Raw genomic sequence first — 14,596 nt, forward strand, 5'->3', positions numbered from 1 at the left:
ACAGTGAGTAGGTCCAGAGACATGTTGGACAAAACCCACTGAGTCGATGATGGCTCCGAAAGCCTTTTGGAGTGGGTCTGTGGACTTTTCCATGTGAATATTAAAATCACCCAAAATTTGAATATTATCTGCTATGACTACAAGGTCCGATAGGCATTCAGGGAACTCAGTCAGGAACGCTGTATATGGCCCAGGAGGCCTGTAAACAGGAGCTATAAAAAGTGATTGAGTAGGCTGCATAGATTTCATGACTAGAAGTTCAAAAGACGAAAACGTCGGTTTTTTTTTGTAAATTGAAATGTACTATCGGAAATGTTAGCAACACCTCCGCCTTTGCGGGATGCACGGGGGATATAGTCACTAGTGTAACCAGGAGGTGAGGCATCATTTAACACAGTAAATTCATCAGGCTTAAGCCATGTTTCAGTCAGGCCAATCACATCAAGATTATGATCAGTGATTAGTTCATTGACTATAACTGCCTTGAAAGTGAGGGATCTAACATTAAGTAGCCCTATTTTGAGATGTGAGGTATCACGATCTCTTTCAATAATGTCAGGAATGGAGGAGGTCTTTATTCTAGTGAGATTGCTAAGGTGAACACTGCCATGTTAGTTTTGCCCAACCTAGGTCGAGGCACAGACAAGGTCTCAATGTGGATAGCTGAGCTGACTACACTGACTGTGCTAGTGGCAGACTCCACTAAGCTGGCAGGCTGGCTAACAGCCTGCTGCCTGGCCTGCACCCTATTTCATTATGGATCTAGGGGAGTTAGAGCCCTGTCTATGTTCGTAGATAAGATGAGAGCACCCCTCCAGCTAGGATGGAGTCCGTCACTCCTCAACAGGCCAGGGTTAGTCCTGTTTGTGGGTGAGTCCCAGAAAGAGGGCCAATTATCTACAAATTCTATCTTTTGGGAGGGGCAGAAAACAGTTTACAACCAGCGATTGAGTTGTGAGACTGCTGTAGAGCTCATCACTCCCCCTAACTGGGAGGGGTTCAGAGACAATTACTCGATGCCGACACATCTTTCTAGCTGATTTACACGCTGAAGCTATGTTGCAGTACCACACATTGCTCACTACGAGATACAATACCTGACTAATACCCCATGCACTGTCAATATCTTCCAAATAGCAATCTGTTATTTCTGTCTCAGTGAAACGTAAATGGATATATAAAGATAGTTGAATAGATAAATTATACTCACAAGTTTAGGTCTTGTGAGTGGAAACGTGAACATTGTGAGAACTTTGTGCAACTTCCGGCATATGTTTACATTGAACACTGAGGCTGAACCCTTAGCGTTTTAGACAGTAGCCAATAGGCTATTGTGGCTATTTGAGCATAATGTAGGCCTTACCAACAAAACCAATGGAGCAAATCCCATAACATTTTCACATGGAAATAATTTTTGATTTCTATGATATAGCCTACAGTAACCTATATGTGGTGTTTAATGCTGGCATACATTGCATGTAACTTTTAAAAACGTTTTTTTTACATTATGAAGGGCTTGACATTAATTCATGATTTTTTTACTTGGTCTGTAACACCATGGGCCAAATAGCTGGCTGTAAATTGCATTGTATTGTGTGGTATAATGCAAGAAACCACTTTACAAAATAAAATGTATTATTATTACCAGATAATTAGACAATGTCGGCTACCCATCTGCCTACTGGCTTATTTGCATATTCAAGCCTGTCTCAAAATGAAACACTGCCCCTTTAAGACAAAAGCTTTTCAGGGCAATGGCTTTTTAAAAACCGCTTGAAATGTAGCTTACACGTTTTGTGCTGTTGTAGGAAGCAGTAACTCCCCATTACTGACCTATACTTATCTATAACTGGCATAATAACTCACTAACTAGCAAAGAATATCTACAAATGGGCTCTGATCTGAAGACCGCTGGTGGGCTACACCCGCCAATAGAATTCTACTCCGTTTCGCTCTGGCTCTGCCTACAACAAAATCACACACTCAATCTTGCAGAGTTAGATTTTGGTTTGGTTTGTTGCATTGAAACGGGCTTAATTATAATCTTGATTCGGTCATAGAAAAAAACGTTGATCTATATAGCTCAAACTAATCATGCAAATTCAGCGAATTTCAAGTGTCCCTACTCTGCATGGCATTTCTTTTGTACTGCAGGCCTGGAGGAAGAGGGAACATAGAATTATACATGTCATGTTTAACTCAGTGACAGAGGGTGTCAGGGTCCATAGGAAACAAAAGGACAAAGAGCCCTGGGATTGATGGATTGAAGGATTGGTGTGTAAACCCTCTCAACAATCCAACAAAGCCGATTTCCTGGCTAGGCTAAGCCGAGGGAAAACGGACTCTTTTCATGTAAAAGTAACTCGGACTGTAAATATCAGACTTCCTTCTCTCCCAGTCTATCCCCCTCCTTTCCTCCCTTCCCAGTGCAAGTAAAATATGCGAGACCCTGTTTAGCAACTCCTTCACGTCTAGCCCGGTCAAACTGGGGCCCAGATTGGTAAAGGACAGCTCTGTGAGTCAGGGGGTTTGCTGGTGATCCCCCAAAAGATGATTAATTGTCTTGAATAGCTATAACAGGTCCACACTGGTGAAACCTATAACCCTGTAGGCATTTGTATCCTGCTATTGCAGGAACAGGTACTTCCAACAGAGCAATGTTCACAACAACACCAGACCCATCCTCTTCAACACCAGTATGCAGATTTTGTCAAAGCAGTCAATCGTCTGCAAAATGATTTAGTATTATTGGTATTATATTATATTGATAGTCAAATGTGGTAATACATATAACTAATGATACTCAATATATTCTGCCTTGCACCTAATATGCAATGAGACCAGACTCCAAAAGATTCCCTCAACATCAATAGTCATTACTTCAGGATTTTGGGATACTTCAGGATTTTGTCAATTAAGGCCTTTATCGACCTCCCCAGAGTCCAATGTACTCATGAATAGCATTTTTATATCTGCACACAGAGACATAAAATTGATATATGTACAAGTCCATCTGACTGTGTGTGCGTAAACAGGACCTTGGCCGGTACTTCCACAAAAAGGAATGAAACCCCTCAATAACCCTTGACCGCAGACAGTGTGTGTGTGTGTGTGTGTGTGTGAGGGGGGGGGGGGCAAGATATCAAACAGCAGAGCAAGTATACGAAGAAGAAGCAGTGAGTCAGCTTGTCTTTCAGCAAACAGAGATATTACCATATCTCTGCCCAGTATTGACAACTACTAGATATCCTTCCACATAGGCCAGAGGCAGAAAATAGACCTGAACGTATTCATTGTGTGGTCAATTTATTTTTTTATTTTATTTAACCAGGTAGGCTAGTTGAGAACAAGTTCTCATTTACAACTGCGACATGGCCAAGATAAAGCATAGCAGTGTGAACAGACAATAACAAAGTTACACATGGAGTAAACAATAAACAAGTCAATAACACAGTAGGAAAAAAAGAGTCTATATACATTGTGTGCAAAAGGCATGAGGAGGTAGGCGAATAATTATAATTTAGCAGATCAACACTGGAGTGATAAATTATCAAATGGTCATGTGCAGGTAGAGATACTGGTGTGCAAAAGAGCAGAAAAGTAAATAAATAAAAATAGTATGGGGATGAGGTAGGTAAATTGGGTGGGCTATTTACCGATGGACTATGTACAGCTGCAGCGATCGGTTAGCTGCTCAGATAGCAGATGTTTAAAGTTGGTGAGGGAGATAAGTCTCCAACTTCAGCGATTTTTGCAATTCGTTCAATGACCTGCAGATGTCCTGTTTTGATCATGATCAAAAGAAAAGGTTTGATGGTTAGTTTCTTCGGGTTCAAAGGTTGTAGTAGTGGCCACTCCTTGAGTCTGTAATGACTTGTGATACTGAGGGTATCCCTAGTGGGTCTTCAAACCCAGAACTACAATCTCCCGTAATTACATCAGATGCTCCATTGGGTTCTGGGGGAGATGTATGAGATAAGATACTAACGAGACTATTGAAGTCTCCACCCCTCGAAAAGGAAACTCTAAACCAAAGCCCCTCCACTTCCAAAAACATATTCTGCTTCAAATCTGTGCTTCAAATCCAAGCCCACATTTTAAGCACAACCTTCACCCAACCCTGAAACATCTAAATAACCAGTGCCAGAAAACACCGGAGCAACGGTTTCTCTTTTGTTGTCGCATCCATTTGGTCTGTCCATGAGAGATTACCCTGCAACTAGCAGTCCATCACCATAGACATGACACCAAAAAGGTCAGATGCTGAACCTCTTGGCTAGATTGCTGGTGTTATACTATGAGGACAATACCCTTACCGATTGTGAGGTGCATTTGGTTTAACGTTAACCGTGCTCTCTGTATCTCCTCCCATCACTAACTATTCTCTCTCTCTCCCCCCTTGCAGTCGCTACCCGGATGCGAAGGTGATCAACTTTGGGACCTGGTTCATCTTCAGTTTCCCAATCGCGATCATCATGCTGCTGCTGACCTGGGTTTGGCTGCACTTCCTCTTCCTCGGCTGCAAGTAAGCACCTCGCATGCATGCATGCGAAATGGAGGAAGACACGCACACAGGAACACGCACGCGCACACACACACACGTTGTGCAGGTATCTCAATGATATTAACCTTACCTTGTTGTTGTGTGTCCAGTTTCAGGGAGACATGCTCGTTGAGTAAAAAGCGTAAGACGAGGAGAGAGATGCTGTCAGAGAGGAAGATCCACGACGAGTATATAAAGCTCGGGCCCATCAGGTGATCTTTAGACTCTTTTTCCAGTTATAGCTGGGACAAGAGACTAGCTGTACAGCCATATTTGAGGACTAATTGACTAAAAGCTGAAGGAAAACAATAACACTGACCTGTGCGTTGCCTCTCCTGTGCTGTAGCTATCCAGAGGTGGTGACAGGAGTGTTCTTCATCCTGATGACTCTGCTGTGGTTCACCAGAGAACCAGGCTTCGTACCCGGGTGGACGTCGCTGTTCGAGAAGTGCGTAGCCACCCTTTTGTAGTGTACTATCAAAGGGGGGAAAATGGCGCACTATTAACGGAATAGGGTACCATTCCAAATGCAGTCTCTCTCATTGAGACTAACCTCCAATAAGAAAGGTTGGATTAAAAAAAAAACAGCCTTGTTAAATGTAGTGTTCTGTTTCCGCAGGAAAGGCTACAGGACCGACGCCACTGTCTCTGTGCTGCTGGGCTTCCTGCTCTTCCTCATCCCGGCCCGCCGGCCCTTCTCTCGGGCCCCCAGAACCACAGCAGGGGACGGCTCCACAGAAAGAGACCCAGACCCCCTGGCCCCCATGATCACCTGGAAGGACTTCCAGAATCTCATGCCCTGGGAGATCGTCATCCTTGTGGGAGGGGGCTACGCCTTGGCTGCTGGCTGCAAGGTACCAGGTTATACAGTATACTGTACAAACAACATGTAGCTACTCACCACAGGGCGGATAGCTTAGGATGACAACCGTCTCAAACGGCCCAGTTCATGCTGCAAGGTAACATACAGGAGCTTTAATATGGATACAAGGCTATATACACTATACCAGGGCTTCTTCAACTCGAGTTCGGAACCCAAAGTTGGCCCTGGGCATGTGAGAGGTGGGTCGCAAGTTATGAGAGTACATCTATAATCACACACTATTTCATCCTAATCAATAGAGGACAATTTGGGTCACGGGAGGACGGTCAATGTCTCATTTGGGTCCCGATTTGAAAAGGTTTTACAACCAAATCTCTATGTAAATGGGATGTTATAGAAGGTTCCAGACACTTGTTTTGGTTATTTCACATTTTTGAGAAACTTCCCCTAAACAGCAAATCACTTCCTAATTATTGTTGTGTAGTATGCGGGCCTTGAAAAAACACAAACAAAGGCTCCAAAAACACCCAAATACATCCTTTTAGAAATGACAAAGTTCTCAGTATAGTGACGCAGGTCTTTAGAAACGTTTTATTTTATTTTTATTTAACCTTTATTTAACTAGGCAAGTCAGTTAAGAACAAATTCTTATTTAGAGTGGGGCCTAGGAACAGTGGGTTAACTGCCTTGTTCAGGGGCAGAATAACAGATTTTTACCTTGTCAGCTCGGGGATTCGATCTAGCAACCTTTCGGTTATTGACCCAACGCTCTAACCACTAGGCTACCTGCCGCCCCATTGCGGGTTACAGTATATACTGTATACACGTTACTGTGTGAGCTATGAAGTTGCGTCACAATCTATATTGCAGACATTCGGCATGGTGTGTGTCTGATCATGTGGTGTGTGTGTGTGTCTGGTCATTGTGTATGTGTTCAGGTGTCAGGGCTGAGTGTGTGGATTGGCAGACAGCTGGAGCCGATGAGTGGTCTCCCCCCGTGGATGGTCACGCTGCTGGCCTGCCTGCTCGTCTCTGCGGTTACAGAGTTCGCCAGCAACCCTGCTACTCTCACCGTGTTCCTACCTATCCTCTCTGCTCTGGTAAGAATAACAGTCATTCTCTGTCAGTCTTCTCCACCTTTCCTCTCGATCGTCTCTGGTAAGAAGCACACTCTGCTCTAGAGAGAACCACAGTCATGGTCTATTCTCTCTTCCCTTACTATCCCCTCTATCGCTGAGAGCCCGTGAAGAAAAACCTAAACCCCATCCATCAATTTCTCAGCTCGATTCCGAGTGTCCTCAAATAGCCTACACACTTCTACTCTCTTCTCTCAACATCAACACAACCATCTGCTCGCCTCCTCTCTCTGTGCCACTGTCAATGTTATTGAAAACACTCCGAGACACCCTGTTCCTTTGCCTGACACTCAGTTATGTGACCTCTCTCCTCTCGCTCCCTCTCAGTCCGAGACCCTGAAGATCAACCCCCTCCACACACTCATCCCCGCCACCATGTGTGTGTCATTTGGGGTCATGCTGCCCGTCGGGAACCCCCCCAACGCCATAGTGTTCAGTTACGGACACGTGCAGATCAGCGACATGGTGAGACACAAACACATAAGCACCAACCCCACTGGGACGGGACTGCACAGTGCCAAGCAGAATCAAAGGCCGTTGTTGCAATAACACGCAATTCTGCACGTTTTTATGTAACACTCCTATTATACAAGATTATAAAACAGATTTATTTAATAGTCATAATACCTTTTAATGACCAGCAATCAGTCACTATAACTAGAGCCCTGTGTTCTGCGCAATCATGTGACATGCCTGGATCTGAACCTTTTCATTTACAGCTTTTTCATCAAACTGTCCGCGTTTTCCTTTTTCCATCAGATGGTCCAGCACCATCCTCAGACAATTTATTTCATTGTTGGTGTAATTCTCATATCTGGATAAATGCACGTTTTGTCGTCACATGTTCAAGTACATTGAAATGCTTCATTTGCAAGCTCCACCCAACAGTGCCGTAATCAACATCAAAATAGTATACCTGATAACAATATATAGAGTGAAGAAGACATGAGAAATAAGAGGACTTGCTAAGACACATAATTGCACAAAAACACAGGGCCTTAAATAGAACAGAGGCTCAGGCACATACTGTGGTTTTTCAATAATAAGTGAGAGAACAGGTACATCTGTCTTACCCAGTGTTGTTGTTGTCTGTCTCAGGTGAAGGCAGGCTTTGGGGTGAATCTGATTGGTGTTCTAGTGGTGATGCTGGCCATTACGACCTGGGGTGTGCCCCTCTTCAACCTGACTGAGTTCCCAGACTGGGCCATCGACAGGAACGTCACTGGCAGCTTATAACCACGTGGGGGTGCAGACAGTCGCACAGAGAGAGAGGCAGAGAGTGGAAGAATGCAGAAGACGCCTCTAAACAGAGACACTCGCCGTCTCTTTTACTGTAAATCCCAAATTGAAAGGGACTGAGGCTTATACCTTCAGCCGGGCTGGTAACGTCTGAGAATCGTGCAGGTTGCGGAAGACTGAGTGGAAGAAGCACCACAAAGGAGGAGTCGCATGCCTTTTCATAGGCAGCCCAATTCAGATTTTTTTTTTTTTACCACTAATTGGTATTTCGACCAATCAAGATAAGATATTTTGCCAATAATTGCACAAAATATCTGAATTGGGTTGCCTGTGTAAACAGAGCCAAAAGTAGCATGGAATAGACTCCGACTCTAGTCAATGGATCATATTGCCTTTTACTCCATATTACCGTATGTTGCTGTAAGTGTTACGTTTTATAGCGGTTCTAATCTCTCCAACACATAGCCCACCAAAAGGAAAAACATTGATTCACACATGACGACGAAACACAGCATTACTGCATGTCACATAATATTCCTATAGGTTCTGCTAGCACAATAACCACAAAAACAGCATTCTATGCCTATTACACCGCTAACTCGGAGTGTACTCTATATTTACAGTAGTATACAATCTTCACGGTGTTACATACTGGATCCCTACTGTTAGTGTGCTGAAACACCCTATATAGTACACTACTATTGACCAGAGCCATGGAGAATAAGGTATCAAGGCAGACAAAAGAAACCAGAGAGAAAACTGCAGAGTAAAAGTGCCTCTCCAATCAATAGCCAAATCATGAGCTGTCTGTCGCTATGACGACAGGGCAAAGTGTACATAATTGTAGACCATAGAGACTTGTATAAAATGCTTTATATTTTGTTGTTGTTGAACCAATTGAAATGCAACCGTGTGCCTTTTTTTTGTACTTTATTCACTGTCGCCATGAGAACGTAGGCGCGTTAAGCAATCTAAATCCCACATCTCGGTCTAGAACTTATCCAAAGTTGCACAAGTTCATACGTTGTGGTTTTAGAAGAAGGATCTAGAACCTTTGTAAATACATGCCAACTTGTGATGTAAAAGATGTGGTGCCGTGTGTCAAACCAATCCGACGAAGTGTAACGTTCATGAATAACATTAACGTCGTGGTTCCACTCGTAGTCAACTCACTCAGAATAGGCCCAGATTCATGGGAAATGAAACCAATGTTATAAAATAATATATCATGAACCATTGACTCATCTTTATTTAACACAACAAATCACACACACACACAGTCACGGTCTATTCATAAATAAAGCATCTCTGCATCCATCTTTGACAATAGTATGAATAAGAAATGAGTCGGTGGTTAAGACTATCCGTTACGGAGCTGTTGATGTGTTCAGTTGATATTAGGTCAAATAAAAGCATTGTCACACCACATACAACCACTTGATGTTGTATTGAGAGAGCAGAGAGACACGGAGAAAGCCTGGAGAACCATGTCAGTGACTTTTGAGGGGTGCACTTTCCACAGCACTCGCCGCGGTTACGTCACCACACACCTGTCCCTGTGTGACGCCGGTATGGTCACTAGTCGGAGGCAAGGTGTGACCAAGTTAAGTGCACACTCGGGGAGAGGCTTGAGAATCTGACCGCGGCCCGTAAGTGACATCTACCCCGGAGTGTTCAGGTCCAGGTGTGAGGTCACTGACCTCCAGCGGCTGTCGTTGCTGGGAGGCATAGCAGGATTGTGCTCTTAGTGTCCAGTGACAGTCCACTGCTGTCCATCCTCAACCAGGAGGCCCCTGGAAGCCCTCCTCTCAGTCTTCTGACCAGTGGCTACCGGCTAGGACTTAGGCCCGGCAGCAGGCTCAAAGCCCTCCGTCTGCATCTTCTCCTTGTACTTCAAGAAGTCTCTCCTCTTGGTGAAGTATTTCACCTGTCGGGATCAATGTGAGATAGGATGCATTTGAGCAGGACCAGGCTTGTTGACCACAGTGAGTTTACTAATGTAGCTACATCAAAGCCAGTAATAACGGAATTTAGACCACCATGAATAGAAGCAGGGCTTTATATACATACATTCGAGATCTAGCCCTCCCTCTCTGGCTACCCCTGAGACAGTCGGTCATATTCAACAGAGTAACAGGTAGGTTATCGCTAGACCGACACCAGACAGGGAGACTCACCCACTGAGCAGGACAGCTCGCCTCAAACTCTTTCTGGAACTTCTCACAGGAGGCGGCATTGTCCTGGTTATAATCAAGGCACTTCCACAGCTCGTCCCTAGTGCCCCAGCATGCTTTTCTCTGGTTCGAGTCAGGGGCAGACATCGCTGGGCTCGGGGAAATGTACTAAAACAACGAGAGGAAAAAACAGGTTAAGTCAACCACATGGCACAATCTGCAATTTCAACAGCCTGACCCTGCCACTATGTTTGGTAAGGTCAGAGATGGGGGCTGGGGAAATATCATCACTCCTCCACAGTGGATTCGGAAAGTATTCAGACCCCTGAACTTTTTCCACATCTTGTTACATTACAGCCTCATTCCAAAATGGATGAAATAGTTTATTTTCCTCATCAATCAATACACAATACCCCACAATGACAAAGCACAAACAAGCTTAGAAATGTTTGCAAATGTATAAAAAATATATATAAACTGAAATATTACATTTACATAAGTATTCAGACCCTTTACTCAGTACTTTGTTGAAACACCTTTGCCAGAGATAACAGCTTCGAGTCTTCATAGGGTATGACGGTACAAGCTTGGCACACCTGTATTTGGGGGAGTTTCTGCCATTCTTCTCTGCAGATCCTCAAGCTCTGTCAGGTTAGATGGGGAAAGCTGAACAGCTGTTGTCAGGTCTCAGGTTCGATTGGAATCAAGTCCAGGCTCTGGATGGGCCACTCAAGGACAGACTTGTCCCAAAGCCACTCCTGCATTCTTGGATGTGTGCTTAGGTTCATTGTCCTGTTGGAAGGTGAACCTTCACCCCAGTCTGAGGTCAAGATGCTCTCTGTACTTTGCTCCGTTCATCTTTCCCTTGATCCTGACTAGTCTCACAGTCCCTGCCGCTGAAAAACATCCCACAGCATAATGCTGCCACCACCATGCTTCACAGTAGGGATGGTGCCAGGTTTCCTCCAGACGAGACTCTTGGCATTCAGGGTAAAGAGTCCAAACTTGGTTTCATCAGACCAGCGAATCTTGTTTCTCATGGTCGGTGTCCTTTAGCAGGCTGTCATGTGCCTTTTACTGAGGAGTGGCTAACCCAGATGACGCTGGGCCAATTGTGTGCCGCTATACCGGACTCCCGATCATGGCCAGTTGAGATACAGCCAGGGATCGAAACAGGGTCTGTAGTGACACCTCTTGCACTGAGGTGCAGTGTCTTAGACCACTGAGCCACTTGGGAGGCTTCTGTCTGGCCACTCTACTGTAAAGGCTTGATTGATGGAGTGCTGCAGAGATGGTTGTCCTTCTGGAAGGTTCTCCCATCTCCACAGAGGAACTTTAGAGCTCTGTCAGAGTGACCATTGGGTTCTTGGTCACCTCCCTGACCAAGGCCCTTCTCCCCTGATTGCTCAGTTTGGCCTTGCGGCCAGCTCTAGGAAGGGTCTTGGTGGTTCCAAACTTCTTCCGTTGAACAATGATGGAGGCCACTGTGTTCTTGGGCATCTTCAATGCTGCAGAAATGTTTTGGTACCCCTCCCCAGATCTGTGCCTCGACACAATCCTGTCTCGGAGCTCTACCGACAATTACTTCGATCTCATGGCTTGGTTTTTGCTCTGACAACTGTGGGACCTTATATAGACAGGTGTGTGCTTTTCCAAATCATGTCCAATCAATTGAATTTCCCCACAGGTGGACTCCAAGCAAGTTGTATAAACATCATGGATGATCAATGGAAACAGGATGCACCAGAGCTCAATATCGAGTCTCATAGCAAAGGGTCTGAATACTTAGCATATTTGTCATTATGTAATTTTGCTTTGTCACTCAGTGCTGCCCACTCTCATTGAGAAACTCAAATTGAAGGCCATCTTAGGAACGGCAGACTTCCATTAGCAACTAGATAATCCTCATAACTACTTGTGTGTGTGATTTGAAAATAATCGGTTCAAGGAGATACATTGCCCTCCATAATTATTTGGACACGGAAGCATTTTCCTTCTTTTGGCTCCGTACTCCGAAAGTTTGGATTTCAAATGAAACAATGACTGAGGTTAAAGTGCAGAATGTCAGCTTTCATTTCAGAGCCTTTCCATACATATCAATTACCACACTTTTTGTACATCGTCCCCTCCATTTAGGAAAAATTCACTTATGTACATTGAAGTAGTCAAAATATTCATGGCACACAATGACTACATCAAGATTGTGACTCTACAAATTTATTGGCTAAACATGCTGTTTGTTTTGGCTGTATTTCAGATTTTGTACTCAATAGAAATGAATGGTAAATAATGTGTCATTTTGTATTCACTTTTATTGTAAATAAGAATATAATATGTCTCTAAACACTTCCACATTAATTTGGATGTCACCATCACGGATAATCCTGAATGAATTGTGAATAAGGATGAGTGACAAAATTACACACACACACAAGTATCATACACCCCAGAAATGCTAAAATCCCATTATTGAAAGGGTGAGAGGTTAGCATGTCGTGGGGGTATGATATTTGTGCGTCTAACTTTGTCACTCATCTGGTTTAATACATTCAATTATTGGTACCACGATTGTCTTCAAATTGTGTGACAAATGCAAATGATTTGGTCCTATGTCAAGTGTACGCAGACGGACGGACGGGGGTGTCATATGCCAGCTGACCCTAAATGCTGCAATTGCGGTGGTGAACATGCACCCGAATTTCTGTAGTGTCCTGTTCGGCTCAAAGAGACGGACGGCAGAATAAAGGCTGTCCAGCAAGTCACCTCTCCAGAGGCGTTGAGAAGAGTGGAAGTAAATAATGATGTTGAAGAACTAATGTTAGAGAGACGCCAGATAATATTCTTTGTCAACAGAGGGATCCTGACATGTTGCATGTGAAAGGTGGACTTTGTGGAGTTTATTTCATTGGTTATCAACTGCAAAGCGCACACAGAGAGGAAATCAGAGGGGGAAAAAAGTCATTGTTGTGAGTGCGGATGAGTGTTTCTTTGTGACTCAGGGATTTAACAGCAGAGGCATCCTGTCGATGAATGCTCCGTCCTCACTGCCACCTGAGACTGTTTAGGGATGTGATTTTTATATAAAGGGTTCCCTCCCTGTTAGTGAGCATTTCTCCACTGCCAAGATAATCCATCCACGTGACAGGTGTGGGATATCAAAAATCTAATTAAACAGCACGATCATTACACACATGCACCTTGTGCTGGGGAGAATAAAAGGCCAACAAAATGTGCAGTTTTGTCACACAACACAATGCCACAAGTTGAGGGAGCTTGCAATTGGCATACTGACTGCAGGAATGTCCACCAGAGCTTTTGCCAGAGAATTGGATGTTCAATTCTCTACCACAAGCTGCCTCCAACATAATTTTAGAGAATTTGGCTGCATGTCCAAGCGGCCTCACCACAGCCCACGTGTATGGCGTCGTGTGGGTGAGCAGTTTGCTCAGAGTGCCCCATGACGGTGGTGGGGTTGTGGTATGGGCAGGTATAAGCTACGGACAACAAACACAATTGCATTTTAAAGATACCGTGACGAGATCCTGCTTTGTCGTGCCATTCATCTGCTACCATCGCCTCATGTTTCAGCATGATAATGCACAGCCCCATGACGCAAGGATCTGTACACAATTCCTGGAAGCTGAAAATGTCCCAGTTCTTCCATGGCCTGCATACTCACCAGACATGTCACCCATCGAGTGTGATTCTCTGGATCGACGTGTACGACAGCATGTTCCAGTTCCTGCCAATATCCAGCAACTTCGCACAGACATTGAAGAGGAATGGGACAACATTCCCCAGATCATAATCAACAGCCTGATCAACTCTATGTGAAAGATGTTTCACGCTGCATGAGGCAAATCAAATGGTTGTCACATCAGATACGGACTGGATTTCTGATCCACGCCCCTACCTTTTTTCAACCGATGCGTATCTGTATTCCCAGTTACGTGAAATCATTCGATTGCGGCCTTTTGAATTCATTTCAATTGACTGATTCCCTTATATGAACTGTAAATCAGTCAAATATTTGTCATTGTTGCGTTTATTTTTGTTCAGACTACAAGCTGGCGAGCTCTATTATAATCAGTGACGCAAAAACCAACACATATCCCTTTTAACCTGCAGCCCTCATATTCTACAGCCCCGACAGAGGTAAGGAGAGACTATAGAGGCTTTCAGCTAGCTGATTTACAAGTTTTATTCCTCGAGAATCAAGCTCCAACCTTACAGATTGTGCCTTACTAGCTTACTCTGTTTCCAAGCCAAACTATTATCAAATAAGATAGCTAGCTTATAATCTTGACAACTCACCATGAATGTTTATATCACTACTCCGGTATGAATAGTTTGTTCAATAATGCCAAAAGAGCATTTAGTTGTGTAACATGTTTCCCCAGTGCATTCAAGGACAGCTGCTTGTGGAGTAAGGACTTCCGTCGCATCTCAGTGACGCAAAAGTTTGGGGTTTTCACCATAGAGAATGACAGAGGCCTCTGGTAGCCAAAAGGCTATCTATCACCGAGTTTCGAAACCCAGAGACACAACATCGAGAGACTTCCGGGAACGTCGCGAAACAGACAAAATAGGGGTTTGGGGTTTGAGAAGTCATTGAGAGAACGAAATCTAAAGGCACAACCTAGATTCCAGCGCATATCTTTTAAGCAGTTTAACATTTTAT

At 44.1% G+C, this 14,596-nt stretch overlaps 2 protein-coding genes across 2 annotated transcripts in view; one reads left to right on the forward strand and one right to left on the reverse strand.

Annotated features, from left to right (window-relative positions):
• The window catches only part of slc13a4 (solute carrier family 13 member 4), a 24,411-nt gene extending 15,415 nt beyond the window's left edge, over positions 1–8,996 (forward strand). The window contains exons 9-15 of the mRNA XM_035748733.2: positions 4,406–4,525; positions 4,654–4,755; positions 4,890–4,991; positions 5,163–5,397; positions 6,305–6,466; positions 6,830–6,967; positions 7,601–8,996. Of these exons, the coding sequence (XP_035604626.1) occupies positions 4,406–4,525; positions 4,654–4,755; positions 4,890–4,991; positions 5,163–5,397; positions 6,305–6,466; positions 6,830–6,967; positions 7,601–7,738 (997 nt within the window). The 3' untranslated portion in view covers positions 7,739–8,996. The remainder of the gene's footprint in view (positions 1–4,405; positions 4,526–4,653; positions 4,756–4,889; positions 4,992–5,162; positions 5,398–6,304; positions 6,467–6,829; positions 6,968–7,600) is intronic.
• On the reverse strand, positions 8,973–14,386 carry LOC118366225 (cytochrome c oxidase assembly factor 6 homolog). Its single transcript, XM_035748734.1, has 3 exons — positions 14,230–14,386; positions 9,919–10,083; positions 8,973–9,668 (listed from the first exon to the last, which is right to left on the reverse strand). The coding sequence occupies exons 1-3, from the start codon at positions 14,230–14,232 to the stop codon at positions 9,576–9,578; spliced, it is 261 nt and encodes an 86-aa protein (XP_035604627.1). The 5' UTR covers positions 14,233–14,386; the 3' UTR covers positions 8,973–9,575.
• Between the last annotated feature and the right edge of the window lie 210 nt (positions 14,387–14,596).

Source organism: Oncorhynchus keta, chromosome 33 (assembly GCF_023373465.1).
Source record: "Oncorhynchus keta strain PuntledgeMale-10-30-2019 chromosome 33, Oket_V2, whole genome shotgun sequence".
Lineage (NCBI taxonomy): Eukaryota > Metazoa > Chordata > Actinopteri > Salmoniformes > Salmonidae > Oncorhynchus > Oncorhynchus keta.